We start from the raw sequence: 14,595 nt of genomic DNA on the forward strand, positions 1-14,595 counted from the left end.
CCATCCCCAGCAGCTGTCGCGAGCCCCTCCCAGGAAGGGGGGCGAAGGGTCTCCTCCTGTCTGTACAGAACACTGTTTGGGGGGAGAGGGGCGGATGCATGGTGAACGCAGCATCAGTTCTGGTGGATGCAGCGGGGATCGTTTTGGTTTTGCTGTATGTGAGTAACACAGGCGTCCTTTCAAATACAAAGGGAAGCGCAAGGCTACTGTGAGACCGATGCTATGGTTTTTAAACAAATATACAGCATTAGCTGGGCAAAGGAAAAGGTAACTGTACACGTAGCAATGTATTTTATGTAAAGACAGCACAGTATATGTACAGAGTGCATTTGTGAATAAATGGCTACTGCTTTTTAAAAAAAAGCAAAGTCTGACAAATCCGATATTGCAAATTACAGCTGTCACCGCCCAACACCTGGGGAAGGCAGGCCTGGAGAACTGGGGTTCAACTCCAGAAATAAAAGCTGGCCAGCAAGAGGTAGCATGCTACTACACTTAGGAGGGTAAGCGTTACATCACGGTGAAGCCTTGGCTCTGGCCTTGGGGGAAAGGTGGCTGGCTGAATGCGGCTTACTTGATGCTCATGACGGACAATCCTAGCTATTACACAGTCACTAGCCTTCCTACGGATTAGTGCAGCGGAGCGACTAAGGGCACTCAGCCTCCCCTCTGCACGCTGTTTTTGCACACTTTGGGACACGGGCAGCACTACACAGTGTAGGCCAGATTCCGTATCAGAAGAGCGCTCCATAAACTAAGTAATAATTTGCCTTCTAGAGCCTGCACTCCAGCTTTGCCACAGCAGCGGCTTTCCAGTTACTTCAGTTGCATTGTTATGCTTAATAATGCAGTAAAAGAGGTGAAAAATCTTTTGTCTTCTCTTCCTTTGCCCCAAAAGTCATTTAGGTTTGGGTTATGTTTGTGCAAAACACTATCAACTGGTGACTGACATGTTTGCTTCAACCATAGCCTTTTAAATGACCTTAATTACCATGTTGTTAAGAAATAAGTACTTGTTTTAGAAGAAAATTGTACTTTTACAATTCAGTTAGTTAACACTGCAAAAAAACTGCATATTATATTTTTATTTTCAACATGTAGTTTTGTATATTAAATTTATTGAAATTAAAAACTAAACACTGTATTGTCTTCATCTGCTCACGAAGACAGAGGCAGCGCTGCCTTATTTGTCTGGACTCTTTTCTGTCTACAAACTTGCCCTCCCTAAACCTGGTGCAGGAGCGCCCCAGCGCAGGCACAGCCTCTCCTTTTAGATCAGTTTGTTGGCTCACAGAAAATTAAAACCACCAACATATTTGGTACCATGTTTTGTATGCTGCTGATCGAAAGCATTCCTGAAAACGGTCATCATCCAGTTTTCTATATGACAAAGAGTGGCGATTTTCCCCGTCACCTGGAAGAACCATAAAAGCCTATTCTTGTAAAAACACCAGGACCATTTGGGAAGCAGCAGAGTCTCACATACTTTTTTTTTTCCCCCCTCCTTTTTTAAATTTAAACAAAAAAAACAAAGAAAGAAAGAAAAAGGATGAAGGCACAGTACCCAGGCTGCACTGAACAAGCAGTGCAGCAAGCACGGCAGACAACTGGTAGCCAGAACAAAAATGTCTATCTGGAAACACCTGCTGCTGAGAAGTCTCACATTCTTTTCTTCTGAAAGGCAACATCCCATTGAACTTCTGCTGCAATGGCATGCAGAGGAGGGACACACCGCCACTAGGTTGCTGCCCAAGTTCGCTCTCCTCTATTTTAGGAAACAAAAAACACCCCAAGCAGGCCTTGATAAGAGAGAACAGAAAAAGCCGTAGCAGGCTGTTCACTGGACCACACTGGCTGCTCCGACGCTTGAAAAAATGAACTCTAGCAAAGGTCTTACCTGTGACTTGACTGAAAAGTTGTTGCACTGCCTCAGGGAATTTGTAAGGGGCTAAACTTTTCCCACACCGCTATGCATAGTTAATGTAACATTCATCCTGGTGCTACATTAGTAGTCCCACGTTAAGGCAATTCTGTCTATTTTGTATAGACAAAACAATCCCCTGCAGCAGCAAATCTCCAGAGCCTTACATTTGCCTTTAAGTTATTGATAAGCATTATGGCTGTTATCAAAATAGACATTAGGTTCAGTAGTGCATTCATTTAACATCTTTGGTGCTTGCAGCTAGCAGCATCTTTCCACGTACGTTCATCCCGCATCTTTTAAGGTTCCAATGGATCTGGGGGAACAAAAACAAAACAAAACAACAAAACCCAACAAAATTACCTGATGCAGTACTTAACAGATGTTCACAATTCAAAGTCACATTATATGTACAAAGCTGACATCAATTTTCTGGATGGTCAACTAGAAAAATCTATGGGGCAAAATTATTAAGCTCTAGTGATTGAAAATGCTTCGGTGTCCAGTCACGGCACAAGGCTGAGTCGTTACTTCAGACAGGGCCATCATACGCGTCCCTCACAGCCCAACTGTGACCGTCACAGGCAGCCTACCGACCAACTTGGCTGTGAGGAAGAAATTGCTAGACAAACAGTTCCTGTGGTGCTACAACTTCAGACCCACGTATTGAAACAAGACCTCTCCATCTGTGAAATCTAACCCAAGCTGGAAGCAAAGGTGTGGCAAACAGGTGATGTTGCTGTGAAGCTGATGAGCATTAGCCTAAGTTTCAGGGTATCGGTGATCGTGTCCAACTAATCTGAATTTCTTTCAAACGTCAGACACACACATGAAGCAGGCTGAATTACCTTTCAGTAACTTTATGTAGAAAATCACTTTAAAAAAAAGACACCAGAACTTTTGGTATTTATTTGCTTTCGTTTTTTTTAAGAAGGGAGAATTTGTGACACCGAAAATCAGAGTATGAGAAAGGAAGAGAAGCTCCAAAATCAAGCTGTTTCCACAGAGCCTGGCAAGAGGAGGAAGCCTACCTCCTTTTCATCCTAATATACAGCCACTTTGGCAGCACACAGCTCCTCTTCTGCACTTGATATGAGCACAGCAGGTACCACGCACAGTTCTTCAGGCAGCCTGTACTCAGCTGTGCAGTTCCTCCCTGCCCAGAAGTCTCAAGTGTCCAGAAGAAAGCCTGTCTCCAGTAGTTCCCCTTTCAGATGAAGTTAAGCAGACTTCCATGGGACAAACAAATGCCCTTCTTTAGCTTCTGGCAGGGGAAGAAGCATCCTTGCTGACTCAGAAGTTTTTTTTGCTAACAGTAAGGAGGGACAGAAAGCGCCCTCCCTCCTAGAAAGGACTCGTTAATCTTATTTTCTAAATACTATTACTCCAAATAAAGGCAATGCTAGGAGCATTTCCCCTATTTCGAGTGACTGTGAAATAGCATCTTTGATGCAGAAACTAATCGGAGCTTCTGTAACCTCATTTCTGAAATTACGTCAATTCACCACTACAGATATACAGATGAATGGTATCAAAGCCAGAGCCACGTAAGTAGGTCAATGTCAACCAAAGACGTTATTCACGCAGAGTTTATCTGAAGCCCTGTCAAGTTCTGGCCAGACCATCTTTAGATGCAGTATTCATACCTCAGACAGAACTAATGTTCCAGGACCAACCAATTTTCTGTAATTGTTTGAAGATCTTGACCACTGAGGGGCTCCCTGAGTCTCACTTTTACCTCCAGTTTCCCTCCAGTGGGCTTTCTGCCATCAAAAATCTGAAAGAACCACAAAAAGAAGAGCAGTTAGCGCACATACGAATGATAATGTCAAATTACAGTGCCTCAGGCAACCACTGACTCCATTTCCCCAGGACTAGAAGATGACAGGGATCACCTGAGGGTGACTGCAGTGCTGGGAGGGGTCACGGTCATGTGCTTCCCCCGATTTACAATTCAGCAGAGCAGGTCCCCCCACGCAGCCCGTGCAAGGCAGCTGCACCACTGGCTGCACCACCTCTGCCTGCCGCGCACCAAGCCCCCCAGCTACAAATGGGCTCCACAGGCAGCTCAGAGGCTGCTACAGGCAGCGGCGTCCTCAGCACGCCTGCGATGCAGCAGGAGGGTTGGGTTGGGTTTGGTTTTTTTTAAGGCTCCACTTAATTATCTCCTACTGGATCTTAGGGCAGCTCTCTATCCACTCTGGCAGTCTTCACTTAACCCTTTGATCTGTTAGCTACCAACACAAATATTTTTGGGAATCACCTGAATTTCTGGTCCTGACAAAGAAAACTTATCTTGATACAGAAAATTTGCAGGAGAGAGTCCCCAAGAAGTTCCCAATACCAGAACTGTCACAGCTAAGACAAGCTTCCAGAGATGATAAAACAAAGAACCGCCCACTGTTTATCAAACTCATCCAGTACAAAACTATCAGCTCTATACAACACATTTATGTAATGCAATATTCATTTTCCCTTTGTGTTCAAATACTACTTACTAGAAGAACACACCTCATCCAGAAAACATACCTCAATGATCTCTCTAACTTCACATTCCGATTCCAGCTTGTCCAGTTTTAAGTGTGCCGTCCCCACCTGCTTGTCACTTCTGAAAAAGGACCTGCTTCAAAGAAATCTTCCTTAGTGGAATGGGCAGTTTTTCAGAACATCAAAGAGAAAGCAAGCTAAGAGGTCATCGCGATCTGCACCACAGCATGCCACTAGAGCCCTACCAGCCAGGCTGCAAGGGGCAAACCCTTTGTGAATGAGACTACAAGGACAAGATACTGAAGTGCTCATTTTCTAATTACTGTCTCGCAACCAAATTAAAGGTGAAGAAAAAAAACCCAAACCAACAACTAAACTAGCACTTGGAATGGCAGCAGCTTTCATCCCTGCAACAGGGCGACGGGGAAGAAGGGCCTAACAGCCAGGACAGACAGCAGTCTTCAGCAACAGACTGTTTAATACAACAGGCTGAAAAATTTCCGAAGGAAGTTGCATCTCTCACCAAAACAAACATTTCACAGGCACATGCTGGTTTTGACAAACTACTTATTAGGAAAAAGTCGCATGAATCATTCTGTTTCTTTTGGATAAATCAAACCACTCAATTTCCACAAGTAAGAACATTTCATTTCAGCTATTGTTCTGATTCACCTTCATACTGGTAGTTTTAACAGTCAAGAACTGTAATTTTAGAATTTCTAGTCTGCTGAAACTAAACACGGAGCATTTTTATCCTGCAAGGAAAACAATCAACTTTTCTCTCCTACAGTCACTCCTGTTTTATCAGCAAGAGATCCATTTTTACCTTACCAGAAAGACTAAAACACACTAACTCCACAGAAGTGTTCAGCTCAAAGCACTGGATTTCTTTGCCTGCATCCAAGCATTTCCCCGAATCAGTCTTCGAGAGGTTTGATAAGCAACTAAAACCTAGAGATTCTGGAGGTAGGAAAGCCAACCAGCCATGCCTGTCATGTTTTAGAGAGGAAATCTGCCAAGAATTCAGAAGCTTCCTTTTTATGCCATTCTATTTAGGAAAAAAACAAGCAAGCAAGCCAACAAATAATAAAAAAAACCCAATCCCAAAACATCCACTTTTCTTCCTATTATTAAGAGATATTAAGATATTGTCAAGCAAGACCTGACATATGCAACAAAAACTCTGAAGATCATTATATGGAGCCCCATGATCACAGTGGGGAGCATGGACACTTTGAGACAGGTTAAAGACTGCAAGACCACTACTACTGCGAATGCACTGGAATGTGCAGTGAGTTACTGTTAGGAAGAACCTGTTGCTGAAGGACTTTGAAAGACTCCAGCTCAGTTGTTCAAGATTACTTCTTGTCCATCTCAACACAAATCACTGTAGTAAAGAAAAGCGTCGCAAGTACCTCAAGGGCTGATAGCGCTGCCTCCAAACACGATGCCTATGAATTTTGTTGACAGAAAGCCTTCCAAAGGTGAGACAGTGTTCTGCACCAATGAGAGTACAGTAGACTCACAAAATCATTTAACAAAGTTCAGAATTTGTTAGCTTGCATGCTAGAATACTTCCTTTACTTCACAAGCACCTTAAAATGAAGAAAGATTACATAATTGTACTGCAGTATGTTGGACACTTTGTTCATAAACTTAAAAAGAGAATCAGCAATTCTTCTGGCTGACTTTTTTTAAAAGCGTTTTTCCATTTTATAATTCAAGAAACAATAAAGAGTGGTTCATCCCTGATCAGTTCTGGGGGGTTTGCAGTGAAGAATGTGAACTTGCTTTAGGCCATGGCTTCAGAAACAGCTCTGGGGAAATCTCCTTTTATCTTCAGAAGCTTTTAGGAGAGGTTTAAAGGAGAGACTTTTCCTTTGGAAAAATACATTGCTGGGTTTTTACTTGAAAGTGTTTTTTAAAGTGAAGTTTAATATATATGACCTGAAACAAGTCTCCTTTGCTCACTGAGAGAAAATAATTCTTGGGAGATGGTCAAAGAGCTATTAGAGACCCCAAAATGACAACATCTACAAGCATGTCTGAAAGTATTTTTCATTTATAATCTTGAAGAAAGACGGGGAGCTGACAGTCTTCAGAGAAGAGCCTGGATCACTTAATCCTCTCCCTTCTCCTGAGAAGAGGGCTGGGGAAGGTGATCAGTAGGCATTTCTTCTTCTTCTCCTTCCCTGTTGCTATTTGCCCAGGGGAACTGCCACCCCTCCACCCCAACCCAGAGACAAGCATATATTTAACTTGTTAGATTCCTGTTTTGAGAACAACAATAACAAAAAAAAAAAAAATCTCAGAAGCAGACGAGAGACAACCCGCTAATCTTTCAAAAGGCTTCAAAGGACAATCTGGAGCTGGCATACAACTCATGAATCACTGGAGAGTGTTTCCCAATGGGTGAACTTAAGCCTGAGCTCAAACCTTAAAAAAAGCAGAGTTCCAGCTGGTAAGAGAATAGGCTACGTCCCATATGCGCAGTGGTATGCAAAAGTTCGGGAGAAATGCTTTACATGAATGTAAACACTTAACAGTTCTGTGCAAAAGAGGCAGGATCTCTAATGATGAAATCTTGAACAGAGCAGTGGAGCAGTCAGGATTAACAGAGAAAGAGTAAGAAAATCAGCTTTTGCTTTAATGGAGGTGCTAAGGGAAGATCTGGAGTAAAACCAAGGGGACTTTAGCTCACAAATTAAAACACCTGTAACCTGAAAACCATCTCCGAGAACCTATGGATCCTTTCTGCATGTCCCAGTAATAAAAACAAAGTGCACAAAGAGCCACTGAGACAAAACCAGGTTATCTAACATCCCATCCAAGTCATGGATCACAACCAGCTCCGGGATTAGTGAATATAGGCCACTCCGATTTAGAATAAATCAGTAATGAGCCTAGATGTAGGGCGATTTCCCTGAACTTTACCCATCATTAACATCCGTCTCGTCATCTTGATCTCTGAGATGAGGGGAGTCTGTCTCTCTCAAGACAGTCTAACAGCTTGCTAGCAGTGTTTGGTAAATACTGCAAGATCCTCAGAATGAAGGGAAGTACAACAACATGACACTAGTTCTGCCATCATCTGTCATCTGCTTTACTGCTGTTAATGTTTTGCTGCCACTTGTATTTCATTATTCTATAAAGTTATCCCATATAACATTTAAATCTTCTAGTCCTGATGACTAAAACCAAACTGGGTAAGAATCAAAACAATTCGAAGCTGAATCATTACCTTCTCAGTGTCATCAATTCCTCTTAATGCACTAATCCTCAATGATCTGCCAGTTATGAGCCAACTTCACTGGACTTCTGCCTTTTCTTCACCCCCACAGGGGGAGATACAGAATTCAGGCACATTTTGAAAGGAGTTCTCAGACATGAGAACTAGACAACACTTTATTGCTAGCTTAAAGATTGTGCTTCATAAATTTCAGCTACAACTCTTTTCAACTGTCACTAGAGAAGCAATGAGGGGGGAGAAAACTGTAGACTTACCCTTTATGAAATACTTCAAATTTAATTCCTTTGGACCGAATTGCTCGTCGGAAACCTCTGTGGTTTCGGTTGATGTTCAACTTAAACAACTGATTATATTCTACAATTAAGACACAGAAAAATGAAAGAAAGCTGTGAAAGTCAAACTACGTGCAGTATCTATTACAGGCACATACTCAGACCTCTCTCTATCTCATTTTGGCCCTCCTTTTCTGGAGATTATTTCAGTAATTAACAAGTTGGTGTCCCTGTGCACAGTTCATCTCTGTCATCCTCACTTTACAGGGACAGAAACCAAACTGCAGAAAAACCAAGCCGTCATGAAGAGACGACAGCGAGTTACTGGAGAGCCAAAACTGGAGAACCTAGGTCTTTTGGCAATTAAACAGAGTGTCTGTGGCTAAGAAAAAGGTACAAAATAAGGAAAAAGCATAGGAAGGTTGCAATGACTGGGAAGGGGTATTTTGATAATGTAATTAATACTGTTTTAACACCAGTTTCATTAATGAGCATGACAAGAACCACGCCACAGGATACCTTTTTATCAGAAAGTCTCACGACACTGTACAACTAAAATCCAAAGACTTATCTGCTGTGCTGCCCAGGAACACTCATCTCTGCTTGTCAGCCTGAGATAAGCGGCTGCTCAGCAAGCGCAGATGAAGTTATTGGAAGGCTTGGAACACAGCTCTCAGTATCAGAGCTTCAGGACTTCTACTCTTAACAGAAAATTATATATATAAACTCTAATTATAGATATAGCTATGTCTATCTATATATCTTTTGAGATAAATTCATGACTAGTAATTTGGATACAATTCAAAGTTTTTTTGATAGCAGATGGCTGCTTACTGAAGAATTGAAAAAAATAATATAGCAACAAACCAAACTCAGAGTGCAAGACGATTAATTCTAAAATGCATGATGAGTCTAATACTGGTATTCAATGGCTAGGTACAAAGGGGTATTTTTCAAAAGGTACAAAGTATTTTAGTTGGTTTCAAGACACACTGTCTTAAAAAAAAAAAAGCCTATTTCTCCAATGATGCTTCGTCAGGTTTAGAAACGTTAGCTGATTAGCAAAAGTCGTGGCAGAATTGGCAATCTCACAGGACACAAAACCTGACTGGAAAAGATCTGATCCATGGAGATTTGAAAAATAATTTAACTTATTAAATAAGTAAATTTTATTTATCTGGCCCATCTCCCAGCAAGGTTGACACTAACAGCTGGAGCATGACTGGTAACTCGATGGTTTCACTAATTCATAACACAGTAACTACTACCAATATTGGGATGAGGGTGAACAAACTGTCAGCACAGCTGGACTTCACCCTCCAACAAGCCCTTTCATAAGAAAGAAGAAAAAGGTGGTGGGAGGCCCTCTAGCCTGATTCACAGTACAAGACTAGCCTGTACTCTCCAGCGATTCCTAGGGTGCCATGTTTTTCCCTCTGTCCCAGACAAAGTACTAACCTGGAGAATTGTTATTGTTAATTACAGGTGTTTTACTCTTTTGAGGTTGCTCCTATTAAGAGAGACACACATTACATAAAATCATCAGATATTGTTTCAAAATACAGAGTAGTAACCATTTTTATTACCGGCTATTTTTATACCCATACAAGAAACATGAGGTTTAGGGGGTTATCTGAATAAGAAGAGTCATGGTACATTCAAGACTAAAATATTTGGATTTCATTATGGTAACAAGTATAATACTAGATAAAGAATAAGCCAAAACATTACATTAAATATAAGAGCCACAGATAAACTACATGGTCACACTCAATTCAATCCAATCATCATAAAGTTACTGACTGTGGCTGTTAAACTACGTGATAAACTGCGCACGTTCCAGGACACAGTAATTCTGTTCCTTCTGCATTAGTTAGAATAATAAGCTACACAAGGAATTCATCACAAATCATTCAGGGAATTGCCCTACTATTATTTTGTCTGACAATCAATCTGCCACCAAAATGAATTAACTTTTAACCTAAAGCGGAGTACAAACTAAATCTCTGGGGACTGAACAAGGACAATGTGACCTAATTATTGCAGCTACTTTGCAAAACTGATTTCAGCTATGAAGGAGAAAGGTGGTGTATTTGACTGTTGGCTAAGTAATAAAGATCAGGCTTTGAAAAAAAAAAACAAAGAAAGAAAACTGGATTAAATGCAACTATACGGATTCTTACTTATTCCCCAGAAAATTAATCATACAGACCAATTCTGTTTTCAGCCATCCTAATGGGAGGAGACTCCTCCATTAAGGCCTCAAACCTAAAGACAAACCTGATCTGACCATCACCAATTTCCCACAGCTAATTGCTTTTATTTTAGTGGAACCGCTGCAGAATTTATTAGGAGGAAAAAACCTAGGCTCTGCACTCTCACAGGGCTAAGTATTAGTCCTGTAAGAGCAAAGATTGGTTTTGCCCTACAGAGAAAGCAGTAGAAGCCCCTGCACTGCTACTGACAGTAGGACTAAATGGCCTTCTAGCTCAATGGTTTCAGTGTTTTTCAGACCAGAGACTGCTTTTAAAGGTGAGGGGAACAGGATGGCACTGGGGAGTTTCAAGGAAAGAAGCAACGTATATATATGCATACATATTTTTTATATACATACGCATATATATGCACATATATACATGCACATAGACGTAAGTATTAATTAGTAAGGACAAGAAACTTGTATGGCCTAAGCTCTTTCTCCAGATATACACATATATATTTGTCAATTAAATCACCAGGAGTCCCATGCATATATTCAATGACAAAGATTAACTTTTTCAACCCATTGCTATCATTGTAAGAGATGTCCAGAAGCACTGCCTTTAAAAGCTAATTTTCTTAAAGGAATGGGACTTAGAGGGAGATGACATCTAAGGTAGCCCCTCTCCCCTAGTGACAACTGTGCGTGCCCTTGTGTTTGAAGTTACCAGTGCGTTTGTACCCCTGAAAGAAGTGAACGTCTACAAATTTTGCAAAGACTGGAAACAGTCCGATTGGCATCTTCGGGGGGGGAAAGGTGGGCATGGCTTAGCACCGTGAATGCTGTTTAGCAGCACGCTGGTGGTCAGACAGCCAGAGAACATGCAAGCCCGAAGCAGACACCACACCACTAGGCATAAGGTGTGGAGAATGTCAAGGTGGTTCAGCAAAGCTCAAATCTGCAGGCAACAGATTAAGCAGGCCTGCTTCTCAGAAAAAGTTTGTTTTAAAAGTAAGTTCAGGCAGTATGCCTGCCTGCGTGTTTTCCCTTTCTAAAAGAAAATCTACACTTCCTCCTTGAAGCCCTCACAAGCTAACACAGTGGCAAGGGTCACAGAGCAAGGAACAGAAGAGCCAGGACACACACTCACCGCACTCGGGTACTGAAATTCAAACTTCACAAATGCATCCAAATCTCTTGGCGATACACCTGAATGAGACAACAACCAGCCAATCCAAACAGCCAATACAGATATTTTCATTGCATCTGTAACGTTGAGCAGGATTTTCAAGACCACCTAACCAATTTTCAGTAGGGTTCATGACCTGTCTCTTGTCAACTGAAAAACCCACCCATCAAACCAAAATCCATAGAAAGCTGGCATCCAAAGGAAAACATCTACTTTTCTTAATGCTGCTGTTAGTCCTGAGACAGTCTAGCACAGAGGGTTTACAAGCTCCCAGAAACAAGGGACTAAAAACAGTAATGTTGGCAGGAGCAACTCCTGTCTACTGAAGGGTCAATACACATTAAGATGGTGGAGAGTTATGGCAGGCACTCATAACAAAACAGGAGATAAACATGAAACAAACTATGACCCAGTCATGAGCAAAGCCAGGAAAATTGAAGTTCTTCCCTCTCTCCAGATGGAACCCAGATTCTTTTTATTATTCTGGATTTTTGTTCGTTTAGTTTTTTAAATACTGTTTAAAGGTCTTTTGGGGGCTTGAACCCAAAACTTGATTATTTTGTTTTAATGAGTGCTGGCTACAAAAGTCAAAGGAAAATCTCATTCCCCGCTACTTTCCTTACCTACTCAGAGGAAAAAGCCCACATGCCCTTTTGAGTACATACCTGGTGGAGCTGGTAGGTTTATTCCCCTGACAATAAGAAGGTGCATTTCTGTGCTGTTGAGCTCAGAAAATATCCTGTGGGGAAAAAAAAGCATATTCATCCCAGTAGCCCACCACCACCTGATCCACTGCCAGACCAGGATGCCAATGGTATTCATCAGACCTTTTTCAATAGTGCACTCCTACACAGATCACCTTCATAAATTACAAAAGAGCAAGGAAAGAGCACAAACTGAGATAAAAACATCTCTGAGGTATAGTGAAAAATGGCACGAACGAAGCCCAGAGGCAACAAGATAAAAAAACATTTTGAAAAACAAGAAAACCCAGAAGAAAAGTCAGAGAACAAGTTATTTGTATTTAACTTGCTCAATGTCCTTTCAGGAATGCTGAGCCTAACCCCTAGGTGCCACCTGACTTTGCTGAAGCCCACAATTCCCTAAACAAGAGCTAGAAACCAGAAAACTCGTTCCAGCCTGCCTGAATAATCCCTTTGGTTTTCCACACCTTATCATTTTAAAGGTTCTTTCCTCAAAGTGATGGCTTGGAGGATCCATTCCTTGAGCTCGTGCAAGCTGTAGGATGTCCATGTCCTTTTTACAACCTTGTGCCAGTTTCTCAAACCTATAGAAAAGGCAAACAATAGAAAAGCTACATATACACCGGAACATCAAACCAAGCCTTCTGCCAGATACAAGCCACAGAGTAAGCCTCAGACCAAGGGTCTGAGAGCAACTTAGAGATGCATGCCTCACAGTTACAGATGCTTTCACACAATGAGAAGCTCACCAACCTGAACCCCCATCATCTTTAGGGGGGACAGGCAGACTCAAGCCTGAAATGACCACACTGTGGGATGATTAACAGCAGGCAGCAGGTCTTACCGAGTCGTTTCTGCTACATTTCCCAGATGCATGAATTGCTTGGAATACTGCAAACACCTCTGTCAACAGAAACAAAACCAAACAAATACAGATGCACTCAGTGATCCTTAGACAGATTCGTGACTGGCAGAGTTTTGAGGTTGATGACAACCTAGTTTAAGAAAAGCCAAGAGTTTTCCCAAGTCAAACAAACCATCCGCCCAAAGCATCCACCCCCCCAGTCCTTTAAGCCCAAAGCTGAGCACAGTATTTGTTTAAGCTGTTCTGCCCTATTACTTTTTAATAAATTTCTAGATATGAGGTTCACCCAAGAGATAGTCTTAATCATTCGGGTACTATTTTCAAACTTGAGTGCTCATATTTAATAGTGATAATTTGATAGTCCCAAGCCTTCAAGCACACCCTCTGACTTCAACTAGTAGAGAATCCAACTCTGAAAATTTTGCACTTTAGGGCACAAAAAAAATCAAAAGTATTTTAAAAGAAAAACAAAAGACCCCACAGAAACAATGATGGGATTATAATATAAATAAACCCCAAAGAAATGTAACAAAAACCCCAAACGTTTCTAAAAAAAATAAAATGGCCACCTCATGTTGGTCCTTCAGCAATTTTATGAGCTGTGCATATACTTCATCTGCTTTCTGAGACAGTCTGACATCATCATGGTGTATGAAGATAAAATCACCCTCATCGTCTGTAGGGGGTGATGGCAGCTGCAACACAAGAACACCATATTTCAGAGCCCTTACAGGAAAAAATGAAGTAGACAAAAAGCAGTCTGAATGTATGGAAAGGTCAGTGAAGGGAGATAGGTTGTTTTTCTTCTCAAGGCAGTTCCAACCCAACCACTACTTACATCACTGCCTGACAACTGCTTAAGTCATAAAACCCTGCAAAATGTCTTACAGGCCTAGTTCCCTGATTATTCAGGTCAGGAGAGCTATTATAGTGCAGTTTGGTTTCCCCATCTACCCAAATACCAAGAGAAACCAGGGCATCATTGTATCACATGCACCTGATCCTCATCCCAAAATGGAGTTAGGACACAGCTAAGAGATGTACGCACACCCTAAGCCGAGGGAACACTTCCAAGCTGCATGGTTTAGGTGTGCCATTGTAAATCAAGGAGCAAATGGTTCATAGAGACTAAATTCTCTCAAAATCTGGCACATTTGAGGAGCAACAGAACAGAGGAAACAAAACAAAACATAGGGGAATTTCAGGGCTCAGTATCCAGATTTGTCACTTGAGCAAACTAATTTAATTTGTGTCAAGAAATATTTATTAAATCATTCACTGTTTGAAGTAAGAACTTAGATGTCCAAGAATATGAAACAAAGCAGAATACTAAGAGTCCTACGAACCTTGGAAATATCAACAGGTTTGCCACACTTTACTTGCTCAATCTTTAGGCCAAAGGTCTTAGCTGTTCGGAGATACATCTTAGCCTGTTCAAGGTTATTTTCCTTCTTTGCTTTGACGGCTGCCTTCATGTATTGCTTCTTTCTGTTCTCCAGAAATTCCAGCTGTTCCCTAGCTGAAAAACAGTATAAAAACCCTCACTCATCTGACACTGCCATGCCCCTGAAACAGGTTTATCATGTTCAGTTTATAGCCAGAAAAGGGTCAGTAAAAGTACAGATATCAAATTAGCACATTTCCTTGCTGCACTTAACTGTTTCTTGGCCAGTTTCAATGTCAAGTATCAGAAAAACAAACAAACTT

General features: G+C 41.4%; 1 protein-coding gene across 6 annotated transcripts in view; it reads right to left on the bottom strand.

Annotated features, from left to right (window-relative positions):
- Positions 1–1,500: 1,500 nt before the first annotated feature.
- CC2D1B (coiled-coil and C2 domain containing 1B) overlaps positions 1,501–14,595 on the bottom strand; it is a 37,253-nt gene continuing 24,158 nt past the window's right edge. For 4 of the 6 annotated variants that reach the window (XM_035900188.1, XM_035900186.1, XM_035900187.1 and 1 more), the window contains 11 exons: positions 14,235–14,407; positions 13,458–13,583; positions 12,868–12,926; positions 12,491–12,607; positions 11,985–12,058; positions 11,281–11,339; positions 9,389–9,440; positions 7,913–8,012; positions 4,451–4,544; positions 3,568–3,698; positions 1,501–2,237 (listed from right to left, as the gene is read on the bottom strand). In XM_035900188.1, coding sequence (XP_035756081.1) covers positions 3,579–3,698; positions 4,451–4,544; positions 7,913–8,012; positions 9,389–9,440; positions 11,281–11,339; positions 11,985–12,058; positions 12,491–12,607; positions 12,868–12,926; positions 13,458–13,583; positions 14,235–14,407 — 974 coding nt within the window. In that variant the 3' untranslated portion in view covers positions 1,501–2,237; positions 3,568–3,578. Of the gene's footprint in view, positions 2,238–3,567; positions 3,699–4,450; positions 4,545–7,912; positions 8,013–9,388; positions 9,441–11,280; positions 11,340–11,984; positions 12,059–12,490; positions 12,608–12,867; positions 12,927–13,457; positions 13,584–14,234; positions 14,408–14,595 lie in introns of those variants that run through there. The other 2 variants (XM_009644639.2, XM_035900189.1) reach the window with 2 other exon arrangements.

The sequence above is a fragment of the Egretta garzetta genome, unplaced genomic scaffold, assembly GCF_000687185.1.
Source record: "Egretta garzetta isolate BGI_Z169 unplaced genomic scaffold, ASM68718v1 scaffold768, whole genome shotgun sequence".
NCBI classification, from domain to species: domain Eukaryota; kingdom Metazoa; phylum Chordata; class Aves; order Pelecaniformes; family Ardeidae; genus Egretta; species Egretta garzetta.